Here is a 23,371-nt window from a genome sequence, read left to right on the forward strand (position 1 = left end):
AGCTGAAGTTGGAGATACGATACTGCGTGAAGAGTTGGACTGAAAGACCTGAGTCGAAAGAAGGCCCCGGGAGTAGACAACATTCCATTGGAACTACTGACGGCCTTGGTAGAGTCAGTCCTGACAAAAGTCTACCATCTGGTGAGCAAGATGTATGAGACAGGCGAAATACCCTCAGACTTCAAGAAGAGTATAATAATTCCAATCCTAAAGAAAGCAGGTGTCGACAGATGTGAAAATTACCGAATTATCAGTTTAATAAGTCACAGCTGCAAAACACTAACACGAATTCTTTACAGTCGAATGGAAAAGCTGGTAGAAGCCGACCTCGGGGAAGATCAGTTTGGATTCCGTAGAAATGTTGGAACACCTGAGGCAATACTGACCTTACGAGTTATCTTAAAAGAAAGATTAAGGAAACGCAAACCTACGTTTCTAGCATTTTTAGACTTAAAGAAAGCTTTTAACAATGTTGACTGGAATACTCTCTTTCAAATTCGAAAGGTAGCAGGCGTAAAATACAGGGAGCGAAAGGCTATTTACAATTTGTACAGAAACCAGATGGCAGTTATGAGTCGAGGGGCATGAAACGGAAGCAGTGGTTGGGAAGCGAGTGAGACAGGGTTGTGACATCTCCCCAATGTGTACTGAGCAAGCAGTAAAGAAAAAAAAACTTCGGATTAGGTATTAAAATCCATGGAGAAGAAATAAAAACTTTGAGGTTCGCCGATGACATTGTAATCCTGTCAGAGACAGCAAAGGACTTGGAAGAGCAGTTGAACGGAATGGACAGTGTCTTGAAAGGAGGATATAAGATGAACATCAACAAAAGCAAAACGAGGATAATTGAATGTAGTCGAATTAAGTCGGCTGATGTTGAGGGAATTAGATTGGGAAATGAGACACTGAAAGTAGTAAAGGAGTTTTGCTATTTGGGAAGCAAAATAACTGATGACCTAACTAGAGAGGATATAAAGTGTAGACTGCCAGTGGCAAGGAAAGCGTTTTAGAAGAAGAGAAATTTGTGAACATTGAGTGTATATTTAAGTGGCTGGAAGTCTTTCCTGAAAGTATTTGTATGGAGTATAGGCATATATGGAAGTGAAACACGGACGATAGTTTAGACAAGAAGAGAATAGAAACTTTCGAAATGTGGTGCTACAGATGAATGCTGAAGATTAGATGCATAGATCACATAACTAATGAGGAGGTATTGAATAGAATTGGGGAGAAGAGGAGTTTCTGGCACAACTTGACTACAAGGAGGGACCGGTTGGTATGACATGTTCATGAGGCATGAAGGGATCACAAATTTAGCGCTGGAGGGCAGCGTGGAGGGTAAAAATTGTAGTGAGAGCCCAAGAGTGAATACACTAAGCAAATTCAGAAGGATGTAGGTTGCAGAAAGTACTGGGCGATGAAGTAGCTTGCACAGAATAGAGTAGCATGGAGAGCTGCATCAAACCAGTCTCAGGGCTGAAGACCACAACAACAACAACAACAACAACAACAACTGAATTTACTGCTCTATAAAAACTGTACTGCATTTATTGCTCTATAAAAACTGTAAAAAATTATCCGTGGTGCGGATTTCTTCTGATTCGGCTTGAAATACTGTGTCTAATAGTGGTTTTATGTGCTGCATGACTCTATAGTTGGGTCCACAAAACTGATTACAGTACACTATCTGATCAAAATACTCAGGCATCTTTTAGTGGATATTGATATGGGATGTATCCAGCCTTTTCTGCTGTGGATACTTTCAGTGGGTTGCCTGAATGTCTGTGTAGGAATGGCAACACATTCTTCTTCAAGAGCCGAAACGTGAGAAGGTTGGACGCATGGCTTTGGAACGAATTCGACGTTCTAACTCATCCCAATGGTGTTCCATTGGAATCAGGTCGGGACCGTGTTTGGTGAAATGGCGTTTTAGAGTAAACGTCGGTAAGTGCGAAGCCGTTCTGTTTATTAGAAGACCGAAACTACTGCGCAAACATCAGCACTGCAGCTCAATAACACTACATGCACGCCCAATACGTTTCCGCGAGAAGGTCAAATACCTCGGTGTCCGGCTGGACTGGAAACTACTCTGGGGGGACCACATTCCACGTGACCAACAAAGCAAACGCGAGGCTCAAACAACTCTACCCTATGCTTAACAGGCGTAGCACACTGAATAGGAGGGTGTCCAGGTCCATGTACACCACACTTATCAGACCTCTGATGACGTATGCTGCTCCCGTCTGGGGATACGCTGCGCCCACACGTGTGCGCCGTCTGCAGCTCATACAGAACAAAGTACTCAGAATCATAAGCAACGCTCCGCGTTACACACGCACCGCGGATCTTCGCCGGGAATGTCGGCTAGATACCATCTTGCAGGTATTCCAAAAACTCTCCACACGACTGTACAGAAACAAGAGACTCTCGCATAAACTGTTTATTCTTTGTCCTTTCTCTGGTGAATTATGACCACAACCATAGATGGAAACATAATGGACGAAAGACACTATTAGCAAGGGACTAAACATCTATGGTTCATAGCAAGCTACCACAATAGTACTGAGGAGCTGCTGCAACACAGCTACTGTTGGCTACCCCAGATGCTCGACCCGCCGGAAAACAGGCAACCGCAGGGAAACCGTACTGTACATAACACGCAAACCAGTCACACGCTCCCTCTACACTGTGAACTGAGCTACGGCTGATCGCCCACTGATGTATGGCGACCTCGCTGCAGCTGGCCCAGGAGAATTCACAGGGGCCCAGCTGCAGCTCCCGGACTGACCCATCTAACGAGCACCCGCAGCGAAAACGGTAACTATGTACGATACTTCGCACTAACATAACCTCACCTTGCATGCACTGTCGCAGATATCAAGCCACTACTGCCCTTATTACCCGTCCTACTGTTGCAGAAGTATTTTTCCCTTGGCGCATGCCTTGGCACTTTTTTCGCTCTGCCCTTACAAACCGCTCCCCTTCGCTCGCTTTCTTCCACTCTCCGTCTCCTGATGAACCATGTCAATGAGTAATTCTACCCAGACTCATGGGCAACATCACAGCCCGCATCCTGTGACTCCTGATTCGAAAACTAACGTGTTATACGGAGGTGACAGTAGAACTTTTTGTTTCGTCACCACGTCTTTGTGGGCTGGAGGGGCCCCATCCTTATCTAAATAAAGGTCGGGATACTGCGCAGATCAAACCATTTGAGGACTGCTGAACCCACAAACCACTGTCTCACAGATACTGCTTTATGGCAGGAAGAAATCTTAGTCCCCGAACCGATGCTCTACTTTACGCAGTATACTGTGCTGTAAAAAGCGACCACATCCTTCCATATTTCATGCTCACTTAAGCGCAATAAGGAGAGCACACTCTAAGCACGAAAAGCACCCCCATACTTCTGTAACCCTTGTCACCAGTTCTGTAAACCCTCGTCGCTATTGCTGTGGAGGCGGAGTTGCCACTGTTACAGCAGGCCGAGTTTGTGAGTTCGTAAAACGGCTTCTGGTGCAATACACTGCTAAGACAATTTCTCCCTGCCACTATTACACCGCTATGTCCCAGGGTCGGGTAACAGGGTAGGAGAACAAAGGTTCTACAACACTCCAGAAAATCAGTAACGAAGTCACACAAATGATTTAAAAGGTTTGTATGGTATTGTACTGTATGTTAACCGGGGACCTAGGAACGACAGAGAGGCTCCGTCCCCACCGCAGCCGCAGTGGTCCACAACCCCACGACGACTACCTCAGTCCACTTCAGCCGTCCGCCGCCCCTCACCGAACCCAGGGTTTTGTGCGGTCCGGCCCCCAGTGGACCGCCCAGGGAACATCTCACATCAGACGAGTGTAACCCCTATGGTTCAAATGGCTCTGAGCACTATGGGACTCAACTGCTGTGGTCATCAGTCCCCTAGAACTTAGAACTTCTTAAACCTAACTAGCCTAAGGACATCACACACACCCATGCCCGAGGCAGGATTCGAACCTGCGACCGTAGAAGCAGCGCGGTTCCTGACTGGAGAGCCTAGAACCGCACGGCCACGAGCGGCCGTCCCGTATGTTTGCGTGGTAGAGTAATGGTGGTGTACGCGTACGTGGAGAAGTTGTTTGCGCAGCAATCGCCGACATAGTGTTGCTGAGGCGGAATAAGGGGAACCAGCCCGCATTCGCAGGGGCAAATGGAAAACCGCCTAAAAACCATCCACAGACTGGCTGGTTCACCGGACCTCGACAAAAATCCGGCGGGCGGATTCGTGCCAGGTTTACTTATCTTTGTGACTGGTTGAATACTGTAGTCTGTAGTTTGCATTATAACACAAAAAAGGGCCCTCAATTCTAGGTGCAAAAACAATCGTAGGTAAACTTCACAGGACGTAGCAAATGCAGTTTACAACAACTGTCTGGTCACTTCTAAGAGTTCATTACGACGTTCTCTGTCTAAGTCAGTCCTGGACGATGATATATAATCAAATGGGCGAGAGCTGCTATTCCGTCTTCGGAGTAGGCTTCTCACCGTTGTCGTCCGGTCATTGGCGGATTGTACTCGACCGGCAGTTGGCCGATGGTAAGTCAATTATCTTCATCCTCAACGACGCCCGTGGCACTGCTGGAACTCGCGCAAGTGGCGAGTCTCTATGGCACTTGCACCAGCTCGCATCTTTGCGCCTGTGGTGCTTTTGCCCTGGCTGTGTCTTCTTCGGACGATATGGCACATACCGTAACGCTACCTCCTCCGTATTTCGCTGTAGGCACCACACATGACGGCACGTAACGTTCCCCAGGCAGTCGCCGAAACTCAAACCCAAACCCCTCCTCCGACTGGCACTGGATATAGCGTGATTCACCACTTCAGATCACTCGTTTCCAGTCAGCCACTGTCCAGTGACGTTCCTCTTTGCACCACCTCAAGTGCAAGGAATATCTGGCTCATGAGGAACTGGTCGGCCATCGCACCCTATGCTTTTTAACTCCCTACGAGTAGTGACTGAGCCAAAAAGACTGCTGGCAGCACTTCGGAACTCACGACTGATGCCTTCTGCTGATTACATGCATTTTTTTACCGTCGCCCTACGCAATATTCGTCGCTCACGTTCGTCAGTGCAAGTCTATCTGTACTTTGTTGAGCTGTGACTTGTTGCTTTGCGTTTCCTCGTGACAGTCACATTACAACAGCCGACTTGGCAGCCTTAGAAGCACTGAAATTTGCCTGATTGGTTTGTTACTCCACTGACTAGCCCATTTCGAATTCACTTCACTCTTCTGACCGAGCCATTGCTCTGTTACGTTTCTCTATTGACAACACAACACTCCCTGTCTTCTTTTACACTGACGGGCGAGCATCTCGTGACATCTAGTGGTAAATTCCGCATCACACTGTGCGCCGGATACTTTTGGTTGGATAGTGGTCGGCGACAGCGACTGACGCTTCGCACCAAAAGTATCCTGCCGCGTGTTACCGACTGAACACTGTGAGTCGCGTCTATGCCTTGGCTTCGGCAGCATTCCCTGCAGGTAGCTCAGAGGGATCACCGTTCGCTGACACCTTCCAGTCTCGTACGTTTACCTCGCCCGGCAGTCCGCCGGGGGCGCCACACTTCTCTCTCTCTCTTCTCTCTCTCTCTCTCTCTCTCTCTCTCTCTCTCTCTCTCTGTGCTCCAACTACACTAATGCTCATAACTTAAGGATAATTGCACAATGTGGCGCCACACAACGTGGCACTACACAGAACTGGCGCTAATAGCGTAGGCACATAGGGAATACACACGACACAGATCTGCAAGTCCACGGTATTGGTGATAAGTTGAGGAAACAGTCCCGAAACACATGTTGTACAAACGCCACTGTTTTGCTGCGCATGCACCCTGACACCGATACGGGAGATGATCACCATCCACACGTACACCGGCCGCACAACGGGTTGGCATACTCTGGATGAGGTGGTCGAGCAGCTGCTGGGGTATAGCCTCCTATTCTTGCACCAGTGCCTGTCGGAGCTCCAGAAGAGTCGCAGCGATACGTCGACGGAGAGAGTCCCAGGCGTGCTCGATGGGCTTTAGGTGTCGACAACAGGCCGGCCACTCCATTCACTTTATATCTTCTGTTTCAAGGTACTCCTCCACGATGGCAGCTCGGTGTGGCTGTGCGTTATCGTCCATCAGGAAGAAGAAGGGACCCACTGCACCCCTGAAAATGTTGACATAATGGTGCAAAATGACGTCCCGATACACATGACCTGTTACAGTTCCTCTGTCAAAGACATGCAGGGCTGTACGTGCACCAATCGTAATCCCACCCCACACCATCAAACCCCGACCTGCATACAGGTCCCTCTCAAGGAAATGAAGGGGGTGGTATCTGGTTCCTGGTTCACGCCAGATGAAAACACGGTGAGAATCACTGTTCAGACTATACCTGGACTCGTCCGTGAACATAACCTGGGACCGCTGTTCGCATAACCATGTACTGTGTTCTTAACACCAGGCTTTACAGGCTCTCATGTGACCAGGGGTCAGTCGAATGCACTTTGCAGGTCTTCGGGCGAATAAACCATGTATGTTCATTCGTCTGTAGACAACTATTCCAGTAGCTGCGGTAAGATCCCGAGCAAGGCTACCTGTAGTACTCCGTGGCCGTCTGCGGGCACTGATGGTGAGATATCGGCCTTCTTGTGGTGTTGTACATTGTGGACGTTCCGTACTGTAGCGCCTGGAAACGTTTCCTGTCTGCTGGAATCGTTGCCATAATCTTGAAGTCACACTATGTGGCACACGGAGGCCCTGCTGTGTTTGTCCATCCACCAGTCGCCCTAGTACTCTACCCCTCATAACGTCATCAATATGTGTTCTTTGAGCCATTTTCAACACACAGTCACCATTAGCACGTCTGAAATCGTCTGCACACTTACTCGCTGCTCCGTACTTTGACATGCACCAACACACCTCTGCGTATGTGGACTGCTTCCAGCGCTATCGTGAGCCAACCGCAGGTCTGATGCATCGCATGGTCATACTCCGAGGTGATTTAAACCCGAAAACCGCCCACCAGAGCGTTATTTCATAATGTATCAGCATTATCCTTAATTTATGAGCATGAGTGTAGATCATCCATCGGCACTGCGCGAGAGCTTTCCAAGTAGGTACCTGTACGTCTGGGCGTTTATAAGTGATGAACTGTATTGATTTTCACAAATTAATGGATTGCTGAAGATATTAATTACTTACGGAAAGAGGACGCCTAAATTCCAAAGCAACAGTTTTCCATTAGCTCTGTTTCAAGACCTAAATCTGGAGCAGAACAATGATTTCAAATTACACTTACAGCCGATAATGTAATTGTTGTTAGTCAGTTTCGTTGATTGTATTGTGCAGGTAGGCACCAGAACGTACGCAGCCTGGATGAATTGGCGAACAACAACCGAAGTCACTTACGACTGCAAGATGAAAGTTAATTGAAAATTAAAAATCTATCGCAGTGTCATCCGGCTAGTCGCCTTGCATGGTTGCAAATACTGGCCGACTACAGCTACAACAGAACACCGTCTAAGTGTAATGGAAACGAAGATGCTAAAGTGGACAACGGGCCTCACTAAGTTAGATCACGTTTCCAGTGAAAGCATTAGGAAACAGTTTGGTGTTGCACCGATCCAAGACAAGATGCGTGAAAGTCGCCTTACATGGTTTGGGCATGTTTTACTGGCCGGTGATGACTCTATTGTCAAGGCTGGTTACACTCTTGAAGTCGTCAGCAGAAGACCCAAAGGATGACCTAAGCAACGTTGGGCTGACACGATTCATAAAGACCTTAAATGCGGGAATATCAGCCCAGATGCAGCTCGTGATAAAGCGAAATGGAGACAACGGACCCACATAGCGGATCCTGCAGGTGCGCTGGACAAACGCTTAGGGAAAAGAAGATTGTGCAACGTGTTTACTTTATGTTAACATAATCACTGAGGCCAGCACCGAAAGTGTTCAGAAGAGTGATAAAGATATTACAATTTTGCACTGTAAAATAAAAAATGCACATTAATGGAGAGCGTGTGAACGAACTCTGTCACTGGTCACTCTCATACGAAGTATGTGGATGTCGGCCAACAGACCCCCCCCCCCCCCCCCCGCCTTACATATTCTACACTTTCTTGAAATATTCTGGGCGTAAAGCAGAGTATTTCCTTGTGTAAAACCTTAATTCGTTTTTGCATCTTAAATTACTTTCTTTTGGGCGTAATATCTTTCGCCTGTTTTCTTTAGGCACCTTTTGTGCTCCACAACATATATGAATGTTTTGGATAAAAATAGTACGTTAGCATCTTTAAAAATAATTATCAGACAGAAGCGGACAGAAAGAAAGACGTGCAATCGTAATGACCTCAGTAAGAAAGGAACTGACTTACAAAGGCAGAAAAGAGGAAGACATCAGAGCTCACGCAGAAAGAAGAATTCATGTTTAAAACACGAGAGTACTTAACAGACTAGAATCTGCTGCCAACAAACGTTTCTCAGGCTTGAGTTTATAGTGAAAATCTATTCGTAAATAAAACCGTAGGAAGCCAGCCCAGAATATACAAAATAAAATATTTCTATCAGACCAATTGCGAAATACGATGGTGTTCCCACGTACCTGTATTCAGTCGAACATTTCATTTAGAAAGCGGTACTCATAAAATAAGTCCTTGGAATTAGTTAAAAAACATAGGACACACACATGATTGCAGACCATATACATTTCAATAGCACATAAGTACGATAAAAATCTTTTAGGAACACCGACAAGAAAAGAGAAATCTCAGACACTACTACAGAGAAACAGATACTGACTATAAAAACAATCTCTGAGCACTAAATTCACTTAAATCATTTAGTTACGAAAAGGAATTCCGTACAATGAGATGCCATGTTTCAAATATGTTGATGGATATTTTCTTGAATTGTTTGGAAAATGGAATCTTCTCATAAATAATAGAAGAAAAGGGATAGCATATCATATACTGCAGTAGAATTGCAGACAAGAGAATCCGTCTGCTACAACATATGTGGGAACAAATATACAAGTTAGAGGGTGGTAAAAAATAATAGTTCCTAAAACAGTGGGTGGGGGCAGTATGTTAATAATTTTGCAAAAATAATAGTATTCTTTAATTTTTCCCTGCATCACAAGTGGTGGAAAGGTACTAGAGATTATCATTATGTGCGTACATACTGGAACTGTAAATACTTCATTTACACCTGCCTGAAAGTGTAAGACTCCTTCTGGAATATCCAGTTGAGGAGTAAGTCAACTCAGTGGCAAATGTAAGAAAAAATTTATTACTACTTAGGTATAGGAATTGTGTTGCAGATCACTGAAGATACCGTACCGAAGTAGACTAGATTATCAAACATATTAAATAGTCCCAAGATAAGAGATAGAAAAAACCCTGTAAACTGTTTATTATTTCAAACTTAATGGCCGTAGCTATTGATACATTTAGCCCGCTGTAAGACGAGATGAGTCCCTTCATGGAAAAAATGTTTGCGGCTGTTTACGAAACAATGACTGCAACCGACCTCTCCACACGCGAGTGCCACTGAGATGCAGTGGAGCACTCAAGAAATGTATTGATGGCCGTCGATTATTCCTTTTTGCCTGCTTCATTTACTGTATTTTTATATTTTCTCCTTTCATCAACTAAATTCAGTATTTCTTCTGTTACCCAAGGATTTCTACTAGCCCTCGTCTTTTTACCTACTAGATCCTCTGCTGCCTTCACTACTTCATCTCTCAAAGCTACCCATTCTTCCTCTACTGTATTTCTTTCCCCCATTCCTGTCAATTGTTCCCTGTACATATATACTTATTAAAATCTGTGTTTTTCACATAACACGAATTTTTTAACACGAACTCATGATTCTGCGGTCCCTTCGGATTCGTGTTAACGAAGTTTTACTGTGTTTAGACATAGATTACTGTGACAACTGTGCAGATAGAGTGTCAGACAGAAAGGAAGCAACTCGGAATCGGTAAAAAAAAAAAAAGCGACGCGAAGGAAACCCCGGTCGCGGTCGCTACTAGTGGTGTTGCCTTCGTGAGGCTGTGAGGCGGCGGCAGCGGGTACGGACCTTCCTCCTGGCCAGCTGGTGGTCGAGACGGTGCCGGCAGCCCAGCAGGCACTCCCACAGGCCGCCGCCGCCCCCGCCGCCCCCGCGGCCGTCGCGCCGACCGTCCGGCAGGTCCTCCTCGGCGAACTCGTACACGTCCAGAGGGTGCCGCGAGCCGTCGGGAGACGGCAGCAGCGCCGTCGCAGACAGCTGGTGGCTGGCCGTTCCACTGCAACACACCACACATGCGTGCAGAAACCGTCCGCTGCCAGTACCAAAGCGCTCAGTAAAATTTCATGGTTGACCAATATGTTTTATTAGGAATTTCACATGTGCAATGTAATGGGATAGGCTTGTACACACTTAGAAATCAAGTAATCTGACAAGTCGTAAAAGTCATACGATTAGCTTCAGAGTAAAGAGTAGTAGATAAAAACTTTGTACACAGAATCGTGACAGGCTTATAGTTGAATCAGGTAAGATATAAGAGGGCATTGCAGGCAAATGGGTATGATAGTTATTCAATCGACAGAGCTTTTAGGCGGAATATTTATATCGCTAATAAGAATGACGAGGAACCGCCTTTTCAATCCGACAGGTTACCGTTCGTAAGCAGAATTTTAAATAAAAATGGTATTCAGATATCTTTCTTTAGTCAGAACGAAATAAAAGACTTTTTCCGACGGAAAACGGATGCACCTGATTGTCTCCACAATGCAGGCGTCTATCAAGTGACATGTGGCTGTGGCAAAGCCTATATAGGCGAAACGGGAAGAAGTGTTAAAGAACGCATTAAGGAACACGAACGGCACATGCGGCTAAAACAAAGTGCAAAATCGGCAGTAACGGAACATCATGAAACTGTGGCTCTGACATCCAATTCAAAAACGTTTATGGAAGAAAGGTCCGAGAAGCGGTTGAAAACTCTAAAAATGCATCTAATTTCAATAGAAAGGACGGCTATAGGCTTCCGGCATCGTCGCTCCGTGCCATCAAGGAAGGGAATACGCGGCCGCGGTGTGTGAGTTGCATAAACAACGCGCTGCAAGTCACCTCGGCCGACAATAATATTTAGGGTAAATATTTTCCCTCTGTAGCTCTGTCCTTTTCGAATCTAGCCACTGATGAGAACCAACCAATAGCGGTAGCAGGCATTTCAACCAATAACCCTTCTCCAGCATAAGTGTGGAATAGTGCCTTTCTATCCAATGACGATGGGCCGCCAATGGTAGCCATATGAATTTTAACCAATACTATCACTTCTCCAACACGAACGCGTGAAAACTCCTCCTTTATAAGAAGATGCGAAACTCGTCTCTGACAGCGTTTAAGCAGTAGTGAACTCCAGAAGATCCTGAGGAAGATCCCAGCAGAGGGGTCGAAACGTCGATCATTTTAGAAGAAACATGGCGCGGCCTAATAACCCAGAAGATTTTAACTTCAGTGACAACGGCCACGAAAGCCTACAGACTTACATAAAATATAAGTAATTTGGTACGAATCTGAGGCTCACGACTAATCAAATCACTGACCCAAGTCGCTACCGCTAAATGGTTCAAATGGCTCTGACCACTATCGGACGTAACATCTGAGGTCATCAGTCCTCAAGAACTTAGAACTACTTAAACCTAACTAACATAAGGACATCACACACATCCATGCCCGAGGTAGGATTCGAACCTGTGACCGTAGCGGTCGCGCGGCTCCGGACTGAAGCGCCTAGAACAGCTCGGCCACATAAGCCGGCGCTACCGCTAAACCAGGTACACATTGTGAAAATAATCACTTCTTTTTCCGTACTTACCATACTTCACACTTATAGCCTGTTGAATGATCGTGGTAAAAAAATATATAATGAAAAAATAAACCAACTCGTCTATCATTCACTGGTGAGATAGTCGAAAACGTATCTCTGCTAATCCACGTATATTCGAAGAATTTGTTCGGTGATCTTGATAGTTGATGTTATAAATCATCAAGTTCGCCATGATGATTTGTACGTTCCTAAATTGCATGTATGGTGCTCCTTTATCGCCTTACTTTCCTAAAATAAAGCTAATCTTGCTGCCTTACTCTTGAGCTACAATAATCGATGGTTTATGGGCGCCGTTTTATAGAAACAGCTGATCGGTTCTAGTAGGGACCTTGTAGTTTGAATTCGTCGCTCGTAGGCAGGACACTCGAACCGTAGGTAACGCCCCAACGTATCGCCCGTTGCTGCCGCTTGTAACGGGAATGTCACGTATCCCGAGGTCGCGGGCTATAAGTCGCTTCTGTCGCTTACGTAACTGGCGGCCTTACTGGTCTCCGGGAGACCTTAGCGCCTGTGTCATCAAGCACCAGATCGCACCTCACAACAACACAGTGGGGTCCTGGCCCAGGAAATCCTGGGCCTAATCTCAATGAGGAATCGCCTCAGGAGACAATGGCAGCGCACCAGGCGTCAGTACTTCAAACGGCACATTAACAGTCTACAGGGCATCATACACGATAAAATACAAACACATAGAACACAACAGTGGAACCAAAAACTCGAAGGGCTGGACACCGCACGACCTGGCGTGCGACAACTAGCCCACACTTCACCAGGGAGAAAATATACACCCCCACGCTTCAAGGACCTGGCGGACCTGAATACTCAGCGGAAGAGAAAGCAGAGCTAATGGCACGAACACTCGCAGCGTCATTCACACCGAACCTGGTACCATCAGATCCAGTGTTCACACTTGCTACTGACCAAGAGGTTACACGCATTCTAGTCCAACCATCGCACGACGACATTCGACATGCTAGCACAGCCGAAGTGACCTGGGCCATATGTATTCCGCTGCTAGGAAAGCCCCTGGTCATGATGGAATTCAAAACCGTGTCCTCCAGGATTTCACGGATAAAGCTACTGAGTACGTAAAACACATAACGAATGCCATACTAAAACACCAACACTTCCCCGGCTTTTGGAAGACGGCCAAGGTCCTGATGTTCAGGAAGCCGGGGAAAGACCACAACCTCCCACAACATTACCGACCCATCAGCCTTCTGAGCTCGCTTAGTAAGATTGTTGAGAAGGTGATTCTCAAACGCATCACTAGGCACTGCATAACAAATGACATCCTGAGACCGGAGCAATTCGGCTTCAAGAATCATCACTCCACAACACAACAACTCTTACGGGTCGTTGAACATATAACACATGGCTTCAACATAAACAAAGCTACAGGGGCGGTGTTCCTGGATTTCGAAAAGGTTTCGACTGTCTATGGCGCAACGGCCTCATTCGCAAACTCAGCGACGCGGGCCGGCCGCGGTGGTCTCGCGGTTCTAGGCGCGCAGTCCGGAACCGTGCGACTGCTACGGTCGCAGGTTCGAGTCCTGCCTCGGGTATGGATGTGTGTGATGTCCTTAGGTTAGTTAGGTTTAAGTAGTTCTAAGTTATAGGGGACTAATGACCACAGCAGTTGAGTCCCATAGTGCTCAGAGCCATTTGAACCAGCGACGCGGGATTCCCCGATGGGCTGGTGCGTCTAATACACTCATACCCCATAGACAGGAGTTTCAACACTGATGTGCAAAGAAACAATCAACACGACACGGTATACACGCGGGAGTACCCCAGGGAAGCATCCTAGGGCCCCTACTGTTTAACCTCTGCATAAACGATCTCCCAACCACACACAACCCAACGATGGAAAACTACGCGGATGACACAGCCATCCTCGCGCGAGATTGGAAACCATCAAACATTACGTCACGCTTACAGACTGCACTCAGAGTGGCTGAGCCTTGGTTGGAGAAATGGCGTGTTCGAGTAAACGTCGACAAGTGGGAAGCCGTTTTGGTCACTAGAAGACCGAAGCAACTGCGCCAACACCGATACTGCAGACCAATAACTCACATGCACACCCAATACGCTTCCGTGAGAAAGTACAATACCTCGGTGTCTGGCTGGACCGGAAATTACTCTGAGAGGACCACATACAACACATGACCAACCGAGCTAGCGTGAGGCTCCAACAGCTCTACCCTATGCTTAACAGGCGTAGCACACTGAACAGAAGGGTGTCGAAGTCCATGTACATGACTCTTAATCGACCCCTGATGACGTACGCAGCTCCTGTCTGGGGATACGCTGCGCCTACACGCCTGCGCCGTCTGCAGCTCATACAAAACAAAGTACTCAAAATCATAAGCAATGCTCCACGATACACACCCATCGCGGACCTTCACCGGGAATACCGACTTGAGACTCTCACGGAGGTAATCCACAAATTCACCACAAGACTATACAGAAACTCCACACATTCGCAGAACCCGTTCATTCTGAATCTGGGGAACTACGACTACAGCCATAGATGGAAACATAAAAGACCAAAAGACATACTTGTAAGGACATAACATCTATGGCCAAGCACACGCAAACACAACGGTACAGGTGAGCCACTGTAAATCAGACGCCATTACTGGATATCTAGCTGGAATACACTGCCGAATAACTGGTACCACGCAGGGAAGCCGTACCGTACACTGCATGCAGACAAGCTCCATACATCCCCCACACAGTGAGATGATCTATGGCCGACCTCCCACTACTATATAATGATCTTGATTGTTCCAGGAATGTAGCGGCTGCAGCAACTGGGATACATCGCCATCGCTTGCCACGGTAATGATGCATGATACCCATACTAACAAATCCAACCTTGCATGAACTATCGCAGCTAGTAAGCCACTACTGCTCTTACTACCCATCCCACTGTCACAGAGGTTTTTTTTCCCAAGGCACGAGCCTTGGCACTTTTTTCCCTCTGCTCTTCAAATCGCTACCCTCACTCACGTTTCGTCCACTACTTATCACCTGATGGACCGTGTTAATGCGTAGTCTTACCCAGATGCACGGATAACATCACAGCCCAGCATTCTGTGATCCACTTACTAGATAACTAACATGTTTACGGAGGTAACAGTAGAACTTTTGGTTTGGTCACCGCGTTGGTGCGGGCGTGGAGGGGCCCCATCTCTCTATAGTGAATAGTACGGCCGAGGCTCGTCCTTAGCAGTTGATCGCGGGAGTATCACTGTGGAGCATCGGAACGTATGTTTCTCGTGCAGCTGGTCTTCTAATGGACTGTAGGGGAGGTTTTGATTCCACATAGTGCTGTTAACTAGTTACCGTGTATTTATATGACTATTTTTCAAGTTCATTCTTTAAAAAGTAACGTCAACAGTTCTAAACAGTGTACTTGCAGGGCTGGAGAAAAAAATGGAAACACTGCGAAAAATTCATGATTGAAAATGAATACATGTACAACTTTATTTCGCCACGGACGGCACCTGTGCAGTGTCTTCAGTACTGTGTAGTTGTGAGTGCATTCTATCGGACCTAAGTGAATTCGGACGTGGGAAAGTTGTTGATGCTCACTGGTGGGTGCTGTGTGAGTAGTAATCAAGTAGCCGAAGCGTTTGTGGATTCAAAAGGCACCGTATCGAGGATTTATACCGCATACAGGGACTAGCTGTAAAACACAACCCGCTATGTTACAATGCGGACGAAAGTCTGTGTTGAATGTTAGTGACGGATGGCCACTAAAATGGATTGTGACAAAAAGTAAGAGGCCAACAGCTGCAAAAGTCACTGCAGGACTGAATGTCGCACTCACGAACGCTGTCAGCAGCAAAACAACGCGAAAGGACCTCCATAAGCAAGGAACTGCAGGGCGAGCTCGAATTCCAAAACCACACATGAGTGATGCAAATGTCCGTATAATAGGAAAACGTAAGCCATAAAATGCAGTGAACGTATAGTGTGTCGTGGGGCGGTCACTCTGTTGTAGAAATCATTCCAAAACCAAGATCGCTTAAACACTGTTTACTATATGACGGGTTTCAACACATTAAAGGTATCATCATCGGATCTGTGAAGATATAACACGACAGGTTTGAGGGGGGGGGGGGGGGGGGGGGGGTTGGGGCTTACATGCGTTACATTACATACCTAACTATTAGTACAGTACCACATACCTGAAAGAAGTTCAACATGTATAAATTATTTGGATGCAACGATACATGACACAGACCAGCTGATATAAAATCATTGTCACAGTTATTTTTTAATTTTTATTTCTGCGATCGCGATCGCGAAATGGAAACCACGGTGATAATCAGAATAATTTTATCTGCAACAGTTAGCTACAGCTTCCAGCCACTGCTCTACATAATCACCACTCCGACTTAGACATTTGTCGTAGCGTTGAACCAACTTTCTAACACTCTCGTCATAAAGGCAGCCGCCTGTGCTTTCCGCCAAATCTGTACGCTCATCTATAGTTCGTTGTCTGTGCGAAAATGTTGTCTTCATAGCCAGTAGTAATGTGAGGAGAGATGAAGCACAGAGGGAGCCAATTACGGGCTGTAGAGCGGGTAATCAAACACTTCCCATCGAAAACGCTGCAGGAGCATTTTCATTGCACCTGCAGATTGCGACCGAGAATTGTCACAAAGTAGGAACCGTATGACAGTTCTGTAATGTAGGCTGCATAACATCAGACGAAATCTCTCACCTGGACCTTATACTTGGCAGGAGACACGATTTTCTACGTATCTTTATATGCTCACCTTGCGCTCAGAACTGAAAAGAGCGAAGTGATGCAACAGACAAGCATAGGGACACCCCTCGTACTCTCATTAGGAAGCACTGATTGAGTGTACTCTCGGTAACTTGAGCAAAAAGTAGTTTTTCACACATTTCAATGTTTATGTCGTCATGTCTCCTGAACAATGATATAATTTTGTAGGTATATTCCGTAATACATGTAGATACTGTATGCGAAGTTGCAAATAGAGCTAATAGGAAAGAAGTGATAAATTAAAACGTTTTACTAGGAGCCATTTTAACCAAAAACCAGTTTTTGACGCATCTACATTTTTGTGACATCCTGTCTCCTGAAGAATGTGTCACACAGGATAAAATTTTGTAGATATATTCTTTCAGTGTTGCATGTGGATACTATCTGCAAACTATAATGTGAATAGAATTTGTAGTAAAGAAGTAATAAATTAAAACGACGTGCATGATGACGAAGTTTGACTCCAACAGAAACTGTAGTAACCGACAAACTTCATTGTACTCATTTTTTTGTGGGGCGTGTCCACTAGAAAAGGTTTCGTTACGGTTTTGAATTGTGTCTAAAGTTTTTTGGAAGTCGCTAAGTGCTCTCATTGACGAATGCTGGATGAATATAGTTCAGGCATGCGCGTACCGTCATACACGCAGCCTTAAGACAAACACAAAGTTGCTGACTGTAATATTTGTCTTATTGTATTGAACTTTTGTCGTAAGATTATATGTCTTAAGGAGTATGTTGTTACAGCATCGTAAATTTTTAAATTCGGTCAGTAACTACGCAAAATACAAGAAACGCCATTTTTATTGCCCTTGGAAGCCGTTACAAAGCAACGTGTAACTTGTTTTGGGTTCCAGGATAGCGGTTTAATAATATACTGCGTGTAATGGGAAGAAGCGCAGATACTTCTGTTGATAGAAGTGGACAGTGTACTGAACAACATTTACGTTATTTGAAGACTAATAATTATAGATATTATAATCCGTATGTTTTAAGGTTAGTACCTTCAAGTGCTTGTGGCAACAGCAAATCATTAATGTTTATTTTCCCCCGAGCGGCAGATCAGATGTTGAGTATGGATGTGTGGACGCAAAAGGGTGGTGTATACTGACAGGCATAGTTCGCTTAGTGGTGCAGTTACAGCAGGGAGAAAATACCAGGTCGTAAAATTTGTAACGTGTTTGCGGGAAGACTTTACGATGTAGAGAAAAAGCAACCAACACACTGATGTGTGTACATATTAAGGTACCACACATAAAAGTAGCCGCACTTATATTTGTTACGCCCTGTATACTCTGTAAGCTACTGCACACTGCCTAGTAATACAGATCTTTATGCTGTGCCGTGGGTACGTACACACTATATGGTGAAGTACGACATGTTGTACACCGGATGTTAACGTTTATGATTTTTTCAAAGTAATAATTGTGTAAAGTAAAACGAGAAAGTGTTTTATTATGTTTTATGTTGTTGCACGAACATTGCGGAGGTTGTGCGAGCACTGCTGACTGTTCTTCGAACGCCAGGGGAATATCATGTCACCCGATTCAAATTTCAGCTTGTCAGTTACTGCCCACCACAAGAAGGAACCCGGAGCCGCGAAAAATCTCTTGCGGCGATTATGATTGTGCAGTGAAGCAAAATGAATTACGAATGCTTGGATTTTTATGTTATAATCAATTCTTGATCTAGTACCGATCAAGTTAAAATGTATGTTATTACTTAAATTCTTGAATTGTCTCCCTTAGTGCTGAATAAAGTAAGTTGATGATCTTTTGGAGACAAAAAGTAACAATGGAGTTACACATATTTACTGAACTATTTATGAGGAAACTTATTTTTAATTGTGTCTTAATGCATGTTTAACGAGTTGCTAACTTATAGAAGAAGTATTTAAAATGGAAGCAGAAAATTAAAAAGTGATATCTTTGATTTGAAATAGCACCTGGGATATACTTCCAAAGAGTAATCGTTTTTTATTAGACGAAGTGATATATTAACTAAATGTGAATAAAAATAGTTTGACTCCAGTTTTCTGAAAATAACTTGAAATATATTTAGGTGGAAAATTTAGACTTCGTAGGTGTTTGAACGCATGGGTAAGGGTGCAACCCCTGAGATTCAGTGAATTTAGCCGAGTCATGGAGGTGCAGTACGAGGACGCTACAGACTTAATGCTGGAACAGAGCTTTCGCTTTTCAGCCGGAGGCCTACCACAGTTTACTATTGCATCTTGTTCTTAATTTCTGTCGTGTGCATACAAGAGTTGCTTTAAGCAGAAAATGTTTCGGTGCATACGTGAATAACACGTCATCTGGCCTTCATTGCATATTTGATCCAGGAATACGATGTATTTAGCCTCATTCTTATAACATCCTTTTTGTTATAAGTTTCGAATAACCAAGAAGAGAAGTATGTGATACGAAAACGCTGGTTCCGTAATCAAGATTTTTCCTAAACACGCTCTGACGAAAATGATGTTCAGTCAGTGTCACCTTTCCGAAAATGGCGAGAACATATTTTGCTACGATTACCCGTTTTACAATATTTCCTTCTCACAGCTTTTATCCAGAGAGCTTTTTGAATTGTACTAATAGGAAACCTAAAGTCAAATGACAGAAATAATATAACTGCAGTAAAAGTAAACAGCGCCCCCAAAAATTTATGTATATGCCTTCAGCGAGACCTCTTACGAATGAAATGTACTTGCTTTACACGTTAGACTGTACTAGGATTGCTTATTACGTCCGTAAGTAAGGAAAGTTGGCATTTTGGTCAAAATGTTTGGACAACTAAATGGTGGACGTCGGCAATGATGAGGTATAATAATACCTCTATGAGAGGAAGGAAGTGGTATTACTGTCGACTGTTTAAGCAACGCACACGATCAACAGCTAAAATTCGGTGACTTCAGACAGAAATTTTAACAAAAGTATTTGCCTTTTCTTGCCCTCTTCTACCTCAAAACAGACGAACCCGCAAACGATCAAATATCCAAAGACGTCGTAGTCGGCACGTAGTAGGACACGTCAGAGTAAAGTTCAAAGACATTATCATTCATAACAACGTCGTTTCCGAAACATGTAATAACATTTCAGGTTGATTGATGCTATGCCTATATCTCATCTTCAAGTCATTTCCAAACACACCACACCTTTACACGAAATAGTCGACCATGAAATCGGGCTCATATTTATGCACGAAATTAAATGGGAAATATCGTACCCATGCGTCATCATGGGAGGCCCTAACCTCTTCTTTTCTACCGTAGATTCAATCTAGTCCATCTAAAATGGCTCAAATGGCTCTGAGCACTACGGGACTTAACTTCTGAGGTCATCAGTCCTCTAGAGCTTAGAACTAATTAAACCTAACTAACCTAAGGACATCACACACATGCATGCCCGAGGCAGAATTCGAACCTGCAACCGTAGCGGTCGCGCGGTTCCAAACTGTAGCGGCTAGAACCGCTCGGCCACTCCGGCCAGCCAATCTAGTTCATCTCCTGTGATCTACATTTATCCCATTCCCCAAAGAGAATAACATCTGTTTTGTTATAACATCCTCCTCGACCCCACTAGAATCCGTGTCTGTAACTAGTGTTCTCAGGAGCTCTCACAATCACCATTCCCTAAGGCAATGAACGTACAGTAAGGTGCCGAAATCATGATATAGCTTTTAATATCGTGTGGGACCTACGAGGGTCGGTCAAAAAGTAATGCCTCCCATTTTTTTCTACTTAAAAAAATTAAGTTAAGTGAAAAATTTGAATTTGGCGCCATTCCTCAAACCTTCTTCTGCAATCCACTGCAGTAGTAACTTTCTGTGTCAACAGGTGGCAGCACAGCAGAATTTTGTAATATGGCCGACATCGATGTTCGTTTGAGACAGCGTTGTGTGATTGAATTCTTGAATGCAGAAGGTGAAACGCCCATACGCATTCATGAAAGACTGAAGAAGGTGTATGGTGTTGTGACAGTGGATGTCAGCACTGTTAGACGATGGGTTCGTCGTTGTAAGGAAGCTGAAGGGCAAACACCGTTGACTGACGAAAAGCGGAGCGGCAGGTCGGTGAGTGCAGTGACTCCACACAACATTCAGCAAGTTGATGACATCATTCGTGGTGACCGTCGGGTGACTGCAGATGAAGTGTGTCGCATTATTTCTCTTAGTAAAGGCAGTGTGATCACGATTATTAAACAATTGGGGTACTCAAAAGTTTGTGCACGGTGGGTTCCAAGAATGTTAACCGATCAGAATAAAGAGGCAAGGAAAACAATAGCCTCCCAACACTTGCAGCGCTTCCGTTTGGAGGGAGATGAGTTTCTGAAAAAAATTGTGACCGGGGACGAAACATGGGTGCATTTTTTTGAACCCGAATCAAAGAGGCAGTCAATGGAGTGGCGTCACACAAGCTCGCCGAGGAAGAAAAAATTCAAAACTGTGCGATCGGCAGGGAAAGTTATGGCAACAGTTTTCTGGGATACAGAGGGTGTGATTCTGGTTGATTTTTTGGAGCAGGGATGCACAATAAATTCTGTTCAATACGTCACAACCCTCAAAAAACTTAAAGCACGTCTTCAGCGAGTTCGCCCAACAAAATCAATGGCAGATGTTCTTCTTTTGCATGACAATGCAACACCACACACCAGTCGTCACACCTCTGACGAGATTGTCAAAATTGGATGGGAAGTTTTGCCTCATCCCCCATACAGCCCTGACCTGGCACCATCAGACTTCCATCTGTTTGGGCCACTAAAAGAAGCTCATCGTGGGATTCATTTTGAAGATGAGGAGGCCGTCAAAACATCCGTGCGTCAATGGCTTAGGAAGCAGAGCTGTGATTTTTACCGTGCTGGGATACATGCCCTTGTTCAAAGATGGACCAAAACTGTAGAGATGGGCGGAGATTACATTGAAAAATGACAAAATGATCCTCAATGTTGTGGTTTTCAACCTATGTAATTGCATTTAAATTTCCTGACAATTAAACATAGAAAAAAAATAGGAGGCATTACTTTTTGACTGACCCTCGTAATTTTGCTCGGCATAGTGCAGCAGTTCGACGTGGCATGGAATCAGCAAACCGTTGGAAGTCCTCTGCAGAAATATTGAGTCACACGGCCTCTAAAATCACCCATAATTCGTAATTGTTACCGGTGCTGGATACTGTGCACGAACTTACCTCTCGATTATGTCCCATAAATGTTCGATGATATTCATGTCGTGCGGTATGTGTGGCCAAACCATTTGCTCGAATTGTCCAGAATGTTCTTCAGTTCAAACGTGAACAATTGTGGCCTGATGACAAAGCACATTTTCATCTATAAAGATTCCATCGTTGTTTGGAAACAGGACTTCCAAGAAAGGCAGCAAATGGTCTTCAAGTAGCTGAGCATCCAGAGGAGCCAGTCTATTCCATGTAAACACGACCCACATCATTATGGAGCCACCACCAGCTTGCAGACTGCTTTGTTGGCAACTTGAGTCCAAGGCTAGGCTCCCACCAACTTGGTCACGAGCCCAAGGGAGGTGCTGCAGGCGCAGTTGTGCTGTTAGCAAAGGCACTCGCATCGGTCGTCTGCTGCCGTAGCCCATTAAAGCCAAATATCGCCGCACTACTGTAACGGACACGTCCACCGTACGTCTCACATCGATTTCTGCAGTTATTTCACGCAGCGTTGCTGGCCTGTTAACACTGACCATTCTACGCAAATACCGTTGCTCTCTGTCATTAAGTAAAGGTCGTCGGCCATTGCATTGTCCGTGGTGAGAGGTAATGCCTGAAATTTGCTATTCTTGGCACATTCTTGACAGTGTGAATCTCAAAATATTGGATTCCCTAACGACTTCAGAAATGGAATGTCTCATGCATGTAGCTCCACTATCATCTCGCGTTCAAAGTATGTTAATTCGCTTCCTAATGGGGTGGGAAACCTTTTCATATGAATCAGCTCAGTATAAATGACAGCTCCACCAATAAACTGCCCTTCTATACCATGTGTGAGCTATACTATCACCATATTTGTTTGTATGCAATTCTCTATCCCATGACTTCTGTCAACTTACTGTATTGCGTCACCAACACGACCATCATGTTTTCAGATTTGTAACATTTGATTTTCTTCATTTACAAATAGTTTCAAGCAATGGATAAGGAAAAAAAAGCATACTCGCTGGCAGTGGGTCGGAATGTAGATAACAAGTAAAAAACTTACTTAAATTATTTTATACCTACAGTGTACTGGCTTGTAAAGAGCAGTTAATAAAAAACCTCGTATTACTATATAATGTACGTCATCAAGTGCTGTGTCAAAAAAGTTGTATCAATTGTATCATAAAACGAAGAAAACAGCGCAACAATTACCTGTAGCCACTATAAGCGTTTGGCGATTATAAAGCAGTGAAGTATTCTGTTGGAATCGACTGAAGCGCTAATGTCACGTTCCTGCTGCGAGTCTGTGGCTCTGCGAAATGAAACGGAACAAGGAAATTTTTCCGATGAGGAACTGTAATCAACTCAAGAAATAAGCAGAGCCGCGTCCAGTAACTACTTCATCGGTCTCCAACAGTAGTCAGGTGCTCCTGGTTTTACAGTATGTTACGTCCAAATATCGACAATGCACGTCACTGACTCTTAGCTGATTCGAACTACATTATTAACGTG

General features: G+C 44.8%; 1 protein-coding gene across 1 annotated transcript in view; it reads right to left on the reverse strand.

Moving 5' to 3' along the window:
* Positions 1-23,371, reverse strand: part of LOC126285214 (43 kDa receptor-associated protein of the synapse homolog) — a 108,993-nt gene that overhangs the window by 81,193 nt on the left and 4,429 nt on the right. The window contains exon 2 of the mRNA XM_049984517.1: positions 10,109-10,316. Coding sequence (XP_049840474.1) covers positions 10,109-10,316 — 208 coding nt within the window. The remainder of the gene's footprint in view (positions 1-10,108; positions 10,317-23,371) is intronic.

The sequence above is a fragment of the Schistocerca gregaria genome, chromosome 8 (genome assembly GCF_023897955.1).
Source record: "Schistocerca gregaria isolate iqSchGreg1 chromosome 8, iqSchGreg1.2, whole genome shotgun sequence".
Classification (NCBI taxonomy): Eukaryota; Metazoa; Arthropoda; class Insecta; order Orthoptera; family Acrididae; genus Schistocerca; species Schistocerca gregaria.